This window comes from Helianthus annuus, chromosome 7 (genome assembly GCF_002127325.2).
Source record: "Helianthus annuus cultivar XRQ/B chromosome 7, HanXRQr2.0-SUNRISE, whole genome shotgun sequence".
Classification (NCBI taxonomy): Eukaryota; Viridiplantae; Streptophyta; class Magnoliopsida; order Asterales; family Asteraceae; genus Helianthus; species Helianthus annuus.
The window spans coordinates 9,535,651-9,555,278 of NC_035439.2; the positions used below are offsets into that span (position 1 = coordinate 9,535,651).

Sequence of the window (19,628 nt, forward strand, 5' to 3'; positions counted from 1 at the left end):
TATCATCATCCAGTGGGTCTAGCTTGTCGTTTTTGCGCTCACTGCAATCTGTACGGTCATTTCACTGCGAACTGTCGCTATGGTCCTCGTCAAGCCCCAGCTCAAGCTATTGTCAACCAAGCTCTACTCCCTGCTCCTCAAGGCCAACAGGCAGCTCAAGCGCCAGCAACTAATGCTCGAGTCTGCTTTGCATGTGGTGACCCTAACCACTTTGCAAACCGATGCCCGAACAGGGTGGTTAAGCAAGAGCCCCAGCAGCAACAACAGCAGCAGCAGCAACAGCAACCTCAGCAACAGCAGCAAGCAGCCCATGCCCGAACCTTCAACATCAATGCCCGCCAGGCTCAGGCGGATAACAACGTGGTTAATGGTATGTTCCTTGTGAATGGTATTTATGCATCATGTTTGTTTGATACTGGAGCCGATAACTGCTTTGTGTCATTTGAATTCGAGAAGCTACTTAGTCGTAAGCACTCTTATCTATCCACGTCATTCGAAGTCGAAGTTGCTACGGGAAGAACTATTGCCATTAATTTAGTACTCCGTGATTGTACTCTCGAACTCAACAATCACATCTTCCCAATCGACCTTATCCCAATGCAACTCGGAAGTTTTGATGTCATAATAGGCATGGACAAACCATGCTGAAATCGTATGCTTCGAAAAGATGATTCGATTCTCGCTTGCAAATGGTGATCTTCTGTGTGTGTACGGTGAAACAACGTCGAAAGGTCTCAAGCTTATGTCGTGTATTCAAGCCAGCAAGTATCTCCGCAAGGAATACCAAGCCTTCTTGGCTAACATTGTAGTAGCGGAGAAGGGAAAGAAAAAGAAAGTTGAAGTCAAAGATGTTCCAGTGGTTCGTAAATTTCCTCAGGTGTTCCCTGACGATCTTCCCGGACTACCGCCAAGTCGTGATATCGACTTTCGTATCGACCTCATTCCTGGAGCTAACCCCGTTGCCAAAGCCCCTTACCGACTCGCACCATCTGAAATGAGAGAACTCTCGAACCAACTCCAGGAATTACTCGAAAAAGGCTTTATTCGCCCAAGCACCTCTCCTTGGGGCGCGCCAGTCCTTTTCGTCAAAGAAGGACGGGTCGTTCCGGATGTGCATCGACTATCGGGAGTTGAATAAGCTAACCATTAAGAATCGATACCCCTTGCCCCGAATTGACGATTTGTTTGATCAGCTACAAGGTGCAGCATGCTTCTCTAAGATCGATCTACGTTCAGGGTATCATCAGCTACGGATTCAAGAGGAAGACATTCCTAAAACCGCTTTTCAAACCCGTTATGGCCATTACGAATTTGTTGTTATGCCCTTTGGTCTAACCAATGCACCCGTGGTTTTCATGGATCTAATGAATCGCGTGTGTAAGCCTTATCTTGACCGTTTCGTCATCGTGTTCATCGACGATGTCTTGATTTATTCCGAGTCGAAAGCCGAACACGCGCAACATCTACGTTTGGTTCTCGAGTTACTTCAGGGGAACCAACTCTATGCCAAGTTCTCCAAGTGCGAATTCTGGTTGGAGGAGGTTCAGTTTCTGGGTCACATAGTGAATAGTCAGGGTATCCATGTCGATCCTGCGAAGATTGAAGCTGTCAAAAGCTGGATTACGCCTAAGAACCCGTCAGAAGTTCGTTCTTTTCTCGGACTAGCAGGCTATTATCGACGACTCTTCGAAGGATTCTCTAAGATCGCTGTGCCGCTTACCGCTCTTACTCATAAAGACAAGCCTTTTGTGTGGGGAAACGCACAAGAGACTGCCTTTCAAACCCTCAAGCATATGCTGTGCAACGCACCAATTCTTACGCTGCCCGACGGAAGCGACAACTTCATTGTCTACTGTGATGCTTCTAACCTTGGTCTCGGCTGTGCTCTCATGCAGCGAGACAAGGTTATAGCCTACGCATCTCGTCAGCTCAAGATCCACGAGAAGAACTATACAACCCTTGACCTCGAGCTAGGCGCGATTGTCTTTGCATTGAAGATTTGGCGACACTACCTGTATGGCACTAAGTGTACGATCTACACTGACCACAGGAGTTTACAACACATCTTTAATCAGAGAGAGCTTAATATGCGTCAACGCCGATGGGTAGAACTTCTCAATGATTACGACTGTGAGATTCGTTATCACCCAGGCAAGGCGAATGGGGTTGCTGACACGCTCAACAGAAAGAGTTACGTGCTCAGTACTCGAAACATCCAAGCCCAGCACAATCTCGAAACCCTTATTCGCGAAGCTCAACATGCTTGCTTTAACGAGCGTACATTGAAGAAAGAGAGGATCTATCATGGAGCTCAGTTAGTAAGTAAACCAGATGGGATATTATATTATCTGGACCGAATTTGGATCCCTAAGCGGACCGATTTGCGAAAGATTATCATGAACGAAGCCAACAAGTCCCGATATTCTATTCATCCCAGTGCAGACAAGATGTACCAGGATCTTCATTATAAGTACTGGTGGCCGGGTATGAAAAGGGATATCGCTCTGTACGTTGGAAGCTGTTTAACCAAGAGTCAAGGCTGAACATCAAAGACCTTCTGGCTTACTCGAACAACCGCCGATACTTATATGGAAGTGGGAGAGTATAGCTATGGATTTCATAACGAAACTCCCGCCCACGCCATCAGGTCACGACAGTATTTGGGTTATAGTTGATCGTCTAACGAAATCAGCCCACTTTTTGCCAATACGAGAAGACTATAAGGTGGAACGACTAGCCCAAATCTACACCGACGAGATCATTCATAATGATGGTACGCCTCGTGACATCATTTCAGATCGTGACGCTCGGTTCACTTCGCGATTGTGGGAAACGTTTCAAGCGGCCCTTGGAACGTCGCTTAATCTGAGTACTGCATTCCATCCTCAAACCGACGGACAAACTGAAAGAACGATCCATACTTTGGAAGACATGCTCCGAGCGTGTGTTATAGATTTTGGTGGTAGTTGGAACAAACACCTGCCATTGGTTGAATTCTCGTACAATAATAGCTATCATGCCAGCATTCAAATGGCACCTTTCGAGGCTTTGTATGGTAGAAGATGTCGATCGCCTATTGTGTGGCACGAGATCGGTCACTCGCAACTAACCGGTCCCGAGATTCTACAAGAAACGACTGACAAAATCCACCAGATTCGAGACAACTTGGTAAAAGCTCGGAACAGACAGAAAAGTTACGCCGATAAAAGGCGCAAGCCCCTTGAATTTGAAGTTGGTGACTACGTACTCTAAAGGTATCACCTTGGAAGGGTGTGGTCCGATTCGGCAAGAAAGGGAAACTAGCGCCTCGATATGTTGGACCTTTTAGGATTCTGGAAAGAATCGGAAAAGTCGCCTACAGACTCGAACTACCGGAGAAACTCAGTAACGTCCACCCGACTTTCCACGTCTCTAACCTCCGAAAATGCCTTGCTGATCATGATCTAATTGTACCGCTCGACGATCTTCAGGTCAACGAAACACTACACTTCGTGGAAAAGCCTGTCGAAATCATGGATCGCCAAACCAAGCAACTCAGGCGCTCTCGCATCCCGATCGTGAAGGTCCGATGGGAAGGCACAAACGAGGCGCGGAGTTCACTTGGGAACTCGAAAGCGACATGAAGGCCAAGTACCCGCAGTTGTTTAAATAAATAGATCTGAAGCATCAAATTGGTAAATCACGGCGTTGTGTAGCCTTCGAGCCTAATTTCGGGACGAAATTCCCTAAACAAGGGGAGGCTGTAACACCCCGTGTTTTCGAATGTCAAAGTCAAAGTCAAAGTCCAAGTCAACTTAGACTTTCTTTGACTGTAGATAGTCTATTTCATGTTTTAGTTGTATTATGTGGAGTAAGTGTTGTAATCAGCAAGAATCGAAGTAATCGAATGTGTTTTAAAGCGAACCGATTTACGACTATGAATAGTAGGAAGTAACAATGCGATAAAGTTAACTAATCAGTAATCAAACCGATCTAACAACCAATCGAACTCGAGACTCGAATTATGCGAATTGTGGTATTGTTATACGTGTGTGTGTGCCTTATGTGTTACTTGTGCGTGTTTACTTTATGTTAGGTGTGGTATTCAAGCAAATCAATCGAAAATCGAATCGAAACTCAAAAAGCAATCAAACTTAGTTGAAACTGACGTCGAAACGTGACTTATAGAAGATTGTATGTTAGATATAGTGATTGGGATTAAAAGTAATTTGACTAGGAACTCTATCGTATTCGTATCATCGTCCATCGAAATCGAAACGTCGAAAATCGTCGCAAAATACTCAAAGTGTGCCGCGGATCGAACAGGAGGCAACCTGATCGAACAGGCCAGCCGATCGGCTAGCATCTTGCCAGCCGATCGAGCAGCCCACTCGATCGGAGCTCCTGGCCGATCGGCTGCCACTTTCCTCTTTTGGAGCCTATAAATAGGGCTGTCGTTGTCATACTTTCCATTTTTGGAAAGCTCTGACCGAACCAGCCATCTTCTTCACCTTTTCTCAGATTTCTCTCAATCCCGGTAAGTTTTCACTCTAATTCTTGTACGATCTTGATCATTACTTGATTCTACACCTTTCTATCTTTCAAAACTTGAATTCTAATCGTGAAATCACCAAGATCTAGGTGTTCTTGGGTGATGTCACCATGGTGTTCTTGAAGAACATCAGGTTTTGGCCTCATTCAACTATGAATGGCTTAGATCTAACCGATTTCCACATAAACAAGTTAAGATCTATCAAAGATCTAAACATCTACAAGTTGCTAAGGATTGAAAGAAGGAATCCCAACTTTCTTTCAACTCTTTTACACTCAATGCCTTCAAACCGATAGAAACGGAGCTTGAACCGGCTAACTAATCATTCAAACAGTTAAAGGGGTTCAAGATTCAGATTCTATGAACAAGGTTCACCGATTTCGGGTTAAACTCTAAACCGACATTCCGAACCGTTCACCGGCCGGGCTTGGGTGATTCCTGTCCGAGCCAAAGAAACAAGTAGGAACGGAGGTTATCATAGTTCAACACGTTGTCAAGATACCTTGAAAGAATAACAAATAAACAAACAGCCAAGTGTTAGACGAAAGGCCGACAAGGTCAGAAATGCTGGCCGAACGGCTAGGCTGTTCGAACAGCCCAGCCGATCGGACATGCCAGCCGATCGACCGGGCCAGCCGATCGGCTAGCACATGGTCCCACACTTTTAAAATTTCATGAAGCATAGTATTGAGGAAGAGATGTTCGATCGAACTGTGTTTGGTGAACATTACTCTTCGGATCATGAGATACTACTCTGCAACACTTAATCGTTTTCACAACTCGTTCGTAGTAGGGAATGCCAGCCGATCGAACAGACTGTTCGATCGAGTGACATTTAGTTGAGGACTAATTCTGAAGATCCTAGCCGATCGAGTGAGCTAGCCGATCGAAACGAACCGTTCGATCGATCGACTTGAAAGGTAGGAACACTTCAGTGTCCTCAAATGCTGCAACAAAAACTTCAAAAGTTCAAATCCTCTAACACAAACACACCAGAGGAAGAAACAATCCACTCGAATGGCCCAGCCGATCGAGCCTACCGGCCGATCGAACAGGACTGTCCAACCGGACATACCAGCCGACCGAACAGCCCGTTCGATCGAACCTGCCATTCGATCAACCAGCCCATTCGATCCATTTCACACTTGTTTACTTTTCCGCGTTACTTATCGTTATGCTATCGAACTATTCAGGCTAGTCTTACTCTCAGCGCTCCCTTCAATCCACAATCAATCACTGTGAGTATACTCGATCCCTTTTTTTGCTTTTTGCATTTTTGGGTGTTACATACGTTACTTATCAAATCACAATCAAACACGAACTATTTGAACGCTAACCGATTGCATGTGCTATCGGACTAAATGAATGCTGTTTATTATGTTTACACGTGGAATGCTATCTACCTGCCTTAGCAACATAGTACTATAGTTTGGACTCAGCACCCGTTCACACGGGGGTTGTTAAGGACAACTACTTGCATGGATTACGGTGGTAATCATGTATTGCGAACCGTCTCGGACGGTCAACCCGCAGTCGTTGGTATAGATGGTCCCATGTCGATAATTAACATGCATCGTTTTCCTCTGTGTACGTGCCTGGTTATGCGTAAACTATTCGAACTCTATATGCTATTATCAAACTTGTGTGCTCACCTTTACATTATATGTATTGACTTTATTTTAACGTATGTGACAGGTGCTTAAGTTGCTAGGATGCTTAGGCGCATGGTGATGAAATCGAGGCTAGGGAGTCTAGAAATAATAAACACTTGTCTGTAATAATTAAATCTGAGTTGTCGGAACGGAATTATTTGCCTAGTTGCTTCTATGATAACTTGTTATTTATTTGGGACACAGTATGGGACGTGTCATGTAAACTGAATTTATATTATAGTTGTTGTGGAAACTTCTGGACAATCTTTTTCGCTCAGTGCCGCGCCCCGATGATTCCGCCATCGGTTGGGGTGTGACATTATTGGTCACAGAAAAATATATAATGTGATCGTAGATAACATTTAGCCACACTTTGCTAGTGTAGCAAATATATGTCACAATGTTTTTCTTAAAGTGTGGCTGAAGGTGTCAATACATGTTTTTTCGTCACATGAAACAAAAATATGTGGCCATAGATCACATTTGGCCACACATTCGATTTGTGGCTATTAAATGTCACATTATTTTCTAAAAGTGTGGCTAAAGGTTCTGAACTGGTATAAATGGTCACATTAATAATAAAATGTGTGGTTAAAGGTGTGTTAAAATGTTATGAAAATCCTTTAGCCACACATTTTTACAAATATGTGGCAGGGTGGTTTTGCCAAAAGTGTAACCTGACTCTTTACAACAGATTTTAAAACATCCAAAACCTTCACGATTTATCATCCAAGTCCAACTTAATGACTTTGGAGATATCACAAACTGTTTTTGATTTTTGAGTTTAAAACTTCAAGTGTCAAATGAACTTGTTTATTTTCAGAAACATGATCAGCATACTTAGATTTTGAAACTCAGCACTCAGACATCAGTTGTCAAAAATAAAGCAGAATCAAAAATCTTTTTGTATTTTTCTAAAACATAAAGTAGTAAAGAAATATTTACAAACATATTTACAGACAATATTTTTGTTTGAGTTCGTGTCAGATGATCATATCGGTTTATGACAAATCACTAGCACCGTTGAGCTTTAAACACTTTAAGTTCTAAACGATTCACTTAGATTGTCAGTATACTGATCCACTTAAATTTTTCACACAAAGTTCAACTAATTCGAGATACGGATTTAATGTTTTAAGGACTTACACTTATTCGCGTGTCCCACCTCAGAATATACTCCCGTATCAAAATTCCCTAGATTCAGTCTTACAGGTGAATATACTAATTTGATTATCTGTATTCTGGGTTAGTGCGAGACCTTAAGAGCTCAGGTATGAACTTCCATTCAGTCAAAAAAGAGATGAAGGCTCAACTTTGGGTGTATTCCCTTTAGAGAATCTTTTCTTCAGCTGCAATTGATTCATATCTTTCGATATTTTTCAATTTTTATGCAGAGGGCAAGCTTTTAAAGCGCGTAAAGTATTATACGAGGTCTAGGCCATTGCTTCCGCAATATCAGAAGACCAGGTATAATACCCCAGATATCAAACAGTATAAAGACCTAGTATCTCAGAATCAGGCAATCTCTCAAACAAGATTTCGAGGGTTACCCATATATCCGAGAGATGTTCCCCGCGAGATAAGCAAGTATTGATATTTAGGTTTATATCTCAAATTCAATCTACTAAGCGTGTAAAAACCTACTGGCATATCATCAGTGAGATCGTTTTTCAATTTTTAACTTTCCAATTCCTTAGCGTACTGTGATTGTCTACTGATGTACCATCATTTCCTCTTTTTACACAAAACTCATTTTTGAATTTTATCATGTTTTTGGCTTTTTCAAATTTTCAAATGTTTTTTTGGATTTTCTGAATTTTTCTTACTCCCCTAAAATTCAAAACATTTAAAGAAAATTTGATAACCGATGTAAATAGGTTTGTCTCGCCATCCATTTTCTGCTTTACATGCTCTGTTTTGCAGAAACTATACCCCCATGATTTTCAACACATTGATATTTTACAGTTTGAAAACTGTTTTTTCAATCTTGTGAGATAATCATGTTTGTTCCGCCGTGAGGGTTTCGGCATATTCAATCAGCATATTTTTGTAATTTTTTTTATTTTTGACAAAGATTAAAAAACAATCATATCAAACATGAGCAGACAAGCAGTGAACATTTAAGCATGTGTATTCATGTGTGTGCAATGGATCGGATGGTCATCCGATCAGATTGTCATTCGATCAAACAATTAAGATCAATAATGAAAACCCCCATGAGAATGCATTTGGGTCGGATGGCTCTTCGATCGGATTGTCATCCGATCAGGTTGTCATTCGTTCCAAGTGTGATGAAAAGATAAACACATTGATAAAACAACCATGTGAGTGTGTTTTGGATCGGATGACTCTCCGATCGGATGGTCATCCGATCGAATTACCATTTGAAAAGACATGAAAAACCACCACTCAAACATTCAGATCGGATGGCCCTCCGATCGGATGGTCATCCGATCGGATTGCCCTTCGATCAGCTTGTTAAAATCAAATTGAAAAAGATATTTTTCGTTTTTTAATTTTTCATTTTTTAGTGTTTTTGAAATATGGTTTATTTATGTACACAAACAAACTAACTCTCTGTTTCTTAGTGGCAGGGACCAGCAGCCTTCTCCTCCAGTGCCAGGCTGCTCCAATACTCCTTTAGTTGACATTCAGTTTTCTTTGGGAGCACCTTCACATATACACAACTCAATTACTTGAATAATTCGGCTTTGTAATCTTTATAAGTAATACCTATCGGAATATATATGCTTTTAGGGCTTGTCATTTTGGTATATAAATCATACATACATAGATACATACGTACATACATACATACATACATACATACATACATACATACATACACACATACATACATACATACATACATACATACATACATACATACATACATACATACATACATACATACATACATACATACATACATACATACATACATACATACATACATACATACATACATACATACATACATACATACATACATACATACATACATACATACATACATACATACATACATACATACATACATACATACATACATACATACATACATACATACATACATACATACATACATACATACATACATACATACATACATACATACATACATACATACATACATACATACATACATACATACATACATACATACATACATACATACATACATACATACATACATACATACATACATACATACATACATACATACATAACATACATACATACATACATACATACATACATACATACATACATACATACATACATACATACATACATACATACATACATACATACATACATACATACATACATACATACATACATACATACATACATACATACATACATACATACATACATACATACATACATACATACATACATACATACATACATACATACATACATACATACATACATACATACATACATACATACATACATACATACATACATACATACATACATACATACATACATACATACATACATACATACATACATACATACATACATACATACATACATACATACATACATACATACATACATACATACATACATACATACATACATACATACATACATACATACATACATACATACATACATACATACATACATACATACATACATACATACATACATACATACATACATACATACATACATACATACATACATACATACATACATACATACATACATACATACATACATACATACATACATACATACATACATACATACATACATACATATTGAAACCGAACAGAATACTGACAACGCCGACAAGTACAAGTATGAATCTTGTAGGAGTATTTTGTGTTTATAAATCTAGTTTTACAAATTTATCGTGCTTCCGAACGACACAAAACGCAGACGCAAACGAAAAACATGGAAACGGTAACGCACCGACAATCAACGACGAAACTGACGCACCGGACTCGAATTTCGTCTCGATATTAATATATTTTAATATATTTAGCTTCGTTTTAATTTTTATTATCCGTAGTAGAAAACGGATTGAAAAACGAACTAAGAACGACGAAACTACGCTGTTCACGTGATTTTAACGAAACCGACTAGCGTACGCGATTTAATATCGATTATCGACACTATTTCTACATATTATGACCCTAAAATAATGAATTATGACACTTTTTTTCTACGTGTTTGGATTTCTAAAACGAGTCTCGTGGGGAATTACGGGCCACTAAACACGGGGATTGGCCTTGTGGGCCTTGGGCCCAAGCCCAAAACCCACAAAACCCAAATTTTCTATAAATAAGAACATACTGTTCTTTTATTCTCATTCCCACACAACATCAGTTAAACTAATGCACACACACGACCCGACCTCTCTCTCTCTCGCTCTGTTACACTTTCCGGCGACCGGAGCCGGAGTGATTCCGGCCGGTGTCAGCTGCAAATCAGACACACACGCACACCCTGTTCACTCTCTCCTCTCCGGCGAACCGATACGGCGGCTCCGCCGCCGTACGCGGCGGTGGTGGACCTTTCCGGCGAGACAACCCCCCTCCTCGGTTCCCCCTGCAACCCGATAACCACCAAGCACACACCCCCCTGCTCCTTTTTCCTTCTTCGATTAACAATCGGAGCACCACCACCACCGTCCGGTGGTGGTGCGGCGGTGCTATACAGAGAGGAGAGAGAGAGAAACAGAATGAGAGAGATAGAGATCGAGACCGAGAGAGAGAGAACCCGGCGGTCGGAGGTTCGGACCGCCGGTCGGTTCTTTTATCCGGTGGTCGGATCTTTTATCCGACGGACTTTGCCTTTGTTTGACGGGTTTCACCAGTTTCGGGTTTTGTCTCAGACTCGGGTCAACAGTGGACTTGACGTTTCAGCTTTGGGTCGGTAATCTCGGGTCAAAGATTAGAGTTTCTGCAGGCACACCGGACCACCGAGCGGTGGTGGTGTCGGTGGCAGTGGTGATTACTTATTCCTTTTGTTTTTCTTTTGGGGCTATCAAGTTCGGTTCACATTCGGTTCATTTTCGGGATGCTGGTTCGGTTTCGCGGCGCGACGGCTCGGGTAAACTTTGAGCAGTTTGGGTTGACTCGGTCAAACCGAGTCAACTCGGTCAAACTCGGTCCACCGAGCCAACTCAGCAAACGGGTCAGACGGTTCGGGTCAGACGGGTCGGGTCAGCTTATGAAGCGGGTCGGGTCGACTCAGTCAACTCAGTCAACGGTTCGACATTCAACACGAGATGGTAAAGATTATCGGCGCGGTTTATATCATTATTTTGATAGTTTTATTTATAACGTGAAAAACGAGCTCGAACCGAACTATTATTTCTACTTATCCGACAAAATCTTATATAGATATTATTTATAATGTTTGAAAAATTTTTTGTTTTGAAAAAATAACGACAACTTGCGTTGTCGGGGCGTCCAAAAACAGAGGAAACTCTGCCCGTTTTTCGAGAAAATCCGTAAAAATAAAACGAGATACATATTAGTTCAACGACACTTTATAACCTACGGAAAACGTCAATAACGAAGTGTTTTTTTTTAAATGAATATAATAACTTTTATATTTATTTCAAATACCTAATGAACGACGATTCGGATATTACTTACAATAATAAATATAGTCATTATATTTATTCTACACTTCGAAAATTCGAAAATTCTTTTATAAAGATAAATATAGTTTATATATTTATTTCGAACATCAAATGATTCGTTCCTTTTATAAAAATAAATATATTTTATATATTTATTTCAAATATCAAACAACATGAATTTATTTATACGAATACATATAGTGTATGTATTTATTTCAAAACATCAAACAACACGACATCTTTTTATAAAAAAAATAAATATAGGTTATATACTTATTTCAAACGTCAAACAACTAGATGGTTCTTTTCCTAGAATAAGTATAACTATTATGTTTATTACAAACGATCACAACTCGAAAGCTATATAAAAATAAATATAACATTTATATTTATTTCAAACACCTAGACGGCGAATACAAATATTTTGATAACGACCATACGAGACGCGATATATGATGCGAGTTGTTGAATATTATTTTCATATGTTCGTTCCATAAACTTATCACTTCTCGAAGACGACTAACGCGACTATAACGATATATTTCTATTTCTTATATAAACAATTATATATTTGAAATTTCTCGAAAGCAAAGTCTTTCAAACACTTATTAATTATTACCGACGAATAAACGAACTAAACAAGGATAACTTAATCATTTTCGTTAAGTTAATAACTTACCGTCGAATCGTTCGACTTAATCATTTTCGTTAAGTTAATACTTTCTTCAAAACCAAGATCAACAAGGACTGATACAAGTTTCTCATTCCACATCCTAGGAGCTTGTTTCAATCCATACAAAGATTTTTTTAATTTGCAAACTTTAGACTCATAGGAAGAATTGTAACCATCAGGTAAGCATATATAAACTTCTTCATTAAGGTCACCATATAGAAAAGCATTGTTAATGTCAAGTTGATATATTTCCCAGTTAAAGTGAACAACCATAGATAACACACATCTAACTATAACCATTTTAACCACAGGAGAAAACGTTTCAAAGAAATCAATGCCTTCCTTTTGACTAAACCCCTTAGCAACAAGCCTAGCCTTATACCTTTCTATTTCACCAGTTGATTTATATTTAATTTTATAAATCTATTTACACCCAATTGCTTTCCGATTAGGTGGTAAGTCTACAATTTCCCAAGTTTTATTCCTATGTAAAGCTTTAAGTTCCAAGTTCATAGCATCAACCCAATTAATATCATTCTTAGCTTCAAAATAATTCTTAGGTTCACAACTTTTATTAACACAAGAAGCAAAACAAAAACTTCCAGGAGACAAATTAGCATAGTTTAACACTTTTTCTATGCCATATTTAATGTTTCTAGAAGATCTCCTTAAAACTGCGTTAGTTTGTTCCCCAATATCTCCCTCAGAATCATTATTGTCTTCATGTTCAAGGTCATGCTCAGCCGTCCGAATCTGATTCTACATTGCTAGGTTGCTGATTAACAGCCATACCTAAAGCAATCTCTGAATCAGTTCCAGACTGCTCAGACCCATGGCATGTTGAAGTACTAGTTTGCGTATTCTCATCATTGGGAGTTGGGTCAACTTGAGGGCCTTGAGTAAAGTTTAAATCAGATAAATAAAAAAAATTGAGGATGTTAACTTCAGATGGAGTCTCAAGATCAGAATATGCTTTCTTTTCTTTAAAAGGAAACACAGTTTCGTAAAACCTAACATCCCTAGAAAAAACATTATTCTTTGATCTAAACTCCAAAGTTTGTACCCCTTTTTTTCATTTAAATATCCAACTAAAACACATTTTTCAGCATGTGTGGTAAATTTATCAGAGTTGTTTAACACAATGCTGAAACGAAGACACCCTATAACCCTAAGTTAACGCAAAACATGAGCAAAACCAAACACAAGTTCATACAGAGACTTCCCACTCAAAACACATGAAGGCATCCTGTTAATTAAATAAGCAGCAATTAGAATACACTCAGACCAAAACTTAAGTGGAAAACCACCTTGAAAGAGTAAAGCCCTAGCTATATTTAACAAATGCCTGTGTTTTCTCTTAACTACTCCATTTTGCTGTGGAGTATGAACACATGAACTCTGATGTAAAATCCCATTTTCATAACAAAAACCACTCATTTGTTTATTTATAAATTCAGTACCATTATCACTCCTAAAAATCTCAACTGATTTACTAAATTGAGTTTTAAGCAGAATATAAAAATCTTTAATATTGTAAAACACTTCATTCTTTGACTTCATGAGGTATACTCACACAGCTCTAGTGTAATCATCAACGACAGTAAGAAAATATCTAAAACCATCCCTACTTTGAACTCTATAAGGACCCGAAACATCAAGATGAATAAGATCTCCTAATTCCATAGTTTTATGATCACTTAAGGGAAAAGGTTCTCTATGCTGCTTAGCTCCCTGACATGTTTCACAAGGATCTAGTTTAATATCAGTTTTAATATTTAAATCATTTTTAAGAACATGTAATACAGGTTCAGCAGGGTGACCTAACCTAGCATGCCTAAGATTAATATCACAACTAGAATTAGAAACCTTATTAGAAACAAAAGAACTACCACAGAAGTATAGACCATCAAACTGACTACCAGTCACCTGGACTTTCTTTGTTTGAGAAACCTGAATACAAATTTATGTTCATCAAAAGATATAATCAGTTTACAATCTCTAGGAAGTTTATGAACATAAATCAAATTTACACAATAATCAGGCACCACAAACACATCATATAGAATAACCTTGTCACTTAATTTAATATCACCAATTTTAGTTACCAAGGCACTAGGCAATTAGGATGTTTAACCTTAATGTTAAATTCAGATACATCCTTTTGACTAATCAGACACTCATCAGTCATTACCATGTTTTGATTAGCACCAAAATCAACTATCCACCCTACCTTTTTCCCATTATCAATAAAATTTGAAAAACAGTAAACAGGTTTAAAATCACAAGTAGGTTTGGATGACAAGTACACAAAACTATTTAGACAAACAGAATTAGCACACATACCAGCAAAACCACTACTCTAAGGATCACCCTTAGATTTATCATTCAAGAGACTAAGCAATTGGGCTATCTGGTCATTGGTTAGAGAACTCACAGCAGAAGAAGTATCAGTAGTATCAGCAGAATCATTATTACTAACCTTGTTACCCTTGTTCGCACTAGGTTTTGACTTCATCCAAGAAGGATAGCCAACAAGTTCAAAACACTTTTCAATAGTATGAGCAGTCTTATTACAATGAGAACATTTGAGATTAGGATTAGGAATTCTAACACCTTTTTTCTTTGTTTCATTAACTTAATTAGTTTTAGTAGCAAAACCAACAGCATTGTTTAGAGTTTTATCAGAAATATTTTTTGAATGAAGATGTGACTTTTCTCTAGAGATGATTGAAAAAGCATCCTTAACAGAAGGAATGGTTTCTCTGGTTAACAAATTAGTTCTCACAGACTGGTACGAACTATCAAGACCCATTAAGAACTGCATAAGCTTAATAAGATGATTAAAATCATTAAATTGTTTATATGCATCACAAGAACAAGCAGGTAAAGCAAGTAACTGATCCAATTGTTTCCACATACAATTCAACTTACGATAATACTCAGAAACAAGTATGCCATTTTGACTAAAGGAGTTAATCTTTTGATATAAATTAAACACAACAGACCCATCTATCTTATTATAAGTTTCCTTTAAATCTTTCCACACATCTGAGGCAATTCTAGAATAAACAAGACTAAGATATAATTCCTCAGACACAGAGTTAAGAATCCAAGTAAGCACAATAGAGTTGCACCTATCTCATTGTCTACCCGAACTTTCATCAGATGTAGACCTAAGACAAGTACCATCAACAAACCCTATTTTATGTTTAACCTGCAGTGCAAGATGCATAGCATTTGACCAAATTCTATAATTTTAATTTCTAACCCTTTAAGTTTAACACTAACAATTGTCAAATTTGCAGAATCACTAGGATGAAGAAACAATGGATCACCAGCATCAATCTTGCCAACCAAAGTAGCACTAGTAGATGTCATATTATTAGTAGTAATCACAGAATCTTCACCAGGCATAACAAATAGTCAAGAGTAGCACCAAATATTGTAAACAAATGGCAGACTAGGTAACTAAGAACTTGCAAACAAGACAAAATCAGCCAAGCAAGAGATAAGACAGGTAGCACAGAACAGCTAAAACAATAATAAAAAAACAAAGAGAGAAAGAACAATCTCACAGTGGGTGCGAATAACTCTAGTAACCATACTCGTAACCTTCACTTAGGGTTACAAGCCTAATTGAAAGCTAAGAATGTCCAAAAAATTCTGTTGGTTTGCCCTGTAACAGAGACCAACGAGAATCCCTTCAATAGTCACACGATTTTGAGGAAAACAAATACCCCAATCATAGCTTCACGAACACTAAAGATACCACCATGGAAGCAGGAGCGGAAGAACGAATCACCAAAGAGCCACTTATGGCTCTGATACCATGTCAAAACCACGATATCAAGCACAAACTTATTAATATAAAAAAACCAATCTGCACAGCTCCGAATACACACAAATACACCAGTAAAACTGCATAAAACAGGAACAAAACCCAATAGTAAAACTGCCTACAAATAACCATTAAACAGGAACAAACACCGTAGTAAAAACTGCCTGCAACAAGCTGTAAAACAGGAACAAACTCTGCAGTAAAACCTGCCTGTAATCAGCCCCTCCCTATATATATATATATATATATATATATATATATATATATATATATATATATATATATATATATATATATATATATATATATATACATATATATTCTAAAAAAACAAACAACCCTTAAATGTCTAAGTCTATTTTTAAAACTTTTGATCAACTAAAACTACATTGGTAATTTTCAATTTATGAAATATTAAAAGTCTAAAAAAAAGTTATGAGTTCCACATTGTACATGTTGTGAACTATGTATCCTAGAAATTAGAAGAATTATTGTTAGAAAAAGTCACTCAAAAAGTGAATGTTTATTTTGTTATTTTCCTTGCTAGATTTGCATATATATATATATATATATATACATATATATATATGAGTAAAATACAAATGCGCTTATCGTACGATACGTACGCGATCATCCCAGCCGTTCGATCAGGTGCAGATCTGGTGCGAATTCAATACATATCGCATGTGAAAAAATGGTTAGCATGGGGTAGTGTGAAAAATGGCATGGGGTGTGTAGATGGACAAAATCGCATGTGGAAGATTTGAATATCGCATGTGAAAAAATGGCATGGGGTAATGTGAAAAATGGCATGGGGTGTGTAGAATCGCATGTGGAAGATTGAATATCGCATGTGAAAAAATGGCTAGCATGGGGTAATGTGAAAAATAGCATGGGGTGTGTAGAATCGCATGTGGAAAATTGAATATCGCATGTGAAAAAATGGCATGGGGTAATGTGAAAAATGGCATGGGGTGTGTAGAATCGCATATGAAAAATTGAATATCGCATGTGAAAAAATGGCATGGGGTAATGTGAAAAATGGCATGGGGTGTGCAGAATCGCATGTGGAAAATTGAATATCGCATGTGAAAAATGGCTAGCATGGGGTAATGTGAAAAATGGCATGGGGTGTGTAGAATCGCATGTGGAAAATTGAATATCGCATGTGAAAAATCTGTGTGTGTGTTACTGTTCATCTTCTTTGATTGTTGGTCAATCATTGTCAGTCTTCTTCCGTTTGACCCTTACAACTCCCAAATTAGTAGTTCTTATTATCGATATCGCACTAAAAGGAACGAAGAGAGGTTGGGGAAGAAGATTTTCAGGTTTTTGAATTTGATTTAGGGTTTAATTTTGAACTATCATCGGTCAATTACAGAGATTTATGACCTCGCAATGACGTTTAACCTTCCTGGTATGATTTAGATATATTAAAATGATTAATTTAATCATTTAAATTAGTTTCGCTCGCGTTTGATCGATTGAAGATCGTACGGCTGAGGGCATCGCGTACATAATGTAGGATAAGAGGTATTGTACGTTAACCGGCCTCTATATATATATAGGGTAGGGTTCTAGCGTGAACAACCTCCCAAGAGTGAACTGCGTGAACAGATATGGACCCTTGATTTCCTTTTTAGTTGTTAAGGGTAGGATTGTAATTATATAAAAAAAATTAGATTTAAATCATTATTTTAATAATTGAATTAAGTTACATCTTTCCTAATTTAAATTAATTATCCACGTTATGTTTATTTATTAATAAGATAATTATCGAAACAAACAACAAATCACCATATTTCAGTTTTAATTTTTATTTCAGATTTCATCATCAGAATTCAAATTTTGATTTTTAAGATCCACGTAACCTTCATATTTCAACGGTATACACATGTGTACTTGGATATAAATAGAACAGTACACATGTGTACTCAACATCGTACATATGTGTACAGTAATTCACAGGTGTACATCAACATTCAATACAAAAAAAATTCTGAGGTATCACAAAAAAAGAAAATATACACATGTATACATCGCATTAAAAAGAGGGCAAAATCAGAATACACATGTGTACATCGCATTTAAACAAATAATTATTTTAATAATTGAATTAATTTACATCTTTCCTAATCCTTGATTTGATTTGCGAGAGATTTATGCAATCAATTTAAGAGGATAATTGATTACTTGATTTGTGAGAGATTTATGCAATCAATTTAAGATTGAAATTACACATATACCCTTTTTGTATTTAATTAAATGAAAAAAATTAACCAAATAATTACCATCATGCCACTCACTTTAATCTCCAGATCATAAAAATCAAGGGCCCAGATCAGTTCACGAAGTTCACTCTTGAGATTTTGTTCACGTTTGAACCTAATCCTATACTATATATATAGGGTAATGTTTATTTGAGAACCACCTTTATTGTGAGAACCACGAGAACCAATGTGAACACAACAAAATAACCTAAAAATACCTAACCCCCCACCCCCACCCCCACCCCTCCAAGCTAAATGCTAAAAACTAAACCCTCAAAAACCTAAAAAAACATAACCCTCCCACCCCTCAAAAACCTAAACCCCACCCCCTACCCAAGCTAAATGTTAAAAACCAAACCTCCCAAAAAAACCTTAAAAAATATAAAAAATACACATTTTTTTATATTTTTTACTTAAAAATCGCTACATTTAGTAGCCAAAAAAATAATTTTTTTAATAACGAAATACAACGAATTTTATGTAAAAAATATTAAAATTTTTTTGTGTGTTTTTTTTATCTATTTTTGGGTATTTTTAGTTGTGTTCACATTGGATCTCGCGGTTCTCGCAATAAAGGGTGGTTCCTGACGGATCCTTCTCATATATATATAGGGAGGGGCTCATGCGAGAACTCCATTTATTGCGAGAACCGCGAGAACCAATGTGAACACAACCTAAAACAGCTAAAAAAACCTAACCCCCCCCCCCCCCAAAAAAAAAAAAAAACCTAAACCCCCCTCCCCCACCCCCAAAAATCTAAACTCCCCCCCCCAAGCTAAAATGCTAAAAACTAAACCCCCAAAAAACCTAAAAAAATCTAAAAAAATCAAAAAAAAATCTAAAATTTTTTTTTGAATTTTTTAATATTTTTTATGTTAAATCGCTACTTTTAGAAGCCAAAAAAAAAAATTTAAAATTTTTTTTTTGGCTTCAAAAAGTAGCGATTTTTTTATAAAAATATTAAAAAATTCAAAAAAAAATTTTTTTGTGTGATTTTTAGCTATTTTTAGGCATTTTTGGTGTGTTCACATTGGTTCTCGCGGTTCT

General features: G+C 37.5%; 1 protein-coding gene across 1 annotated transcript; it reads right to left on the bottom strand.

The window, feature by feature from the left end:
• Positions 1 to 13,212: 13,212 nt before the first annotated feature.
• Positions 13,213 to 15,851, bottom strand: LOC110924971. The gene is made up of 7 exons (XM_022168944.1): positions 15,688 to 15,851; positions 15,136 to 15,532; positions 14,908 to 15,039; positions 14,608 to 14,703; positions 14,277 to 14,423; positions 14,047 to 14,204; positions 13,213 to 13,492 (listed from the first exon to the last, which is right to left on the bottom strand). Exons 1-7 carry the CDS (start codon positions 15,849 to 15,851, stop codon positions 13,213 to 13,215), a joined length of 1,374 nt encoding a protein of 457 aa, XP_022024636.1.
• Between the last annotated feature and the right edge of the window lie 3,777 nt (positions 15,852 to 19,628).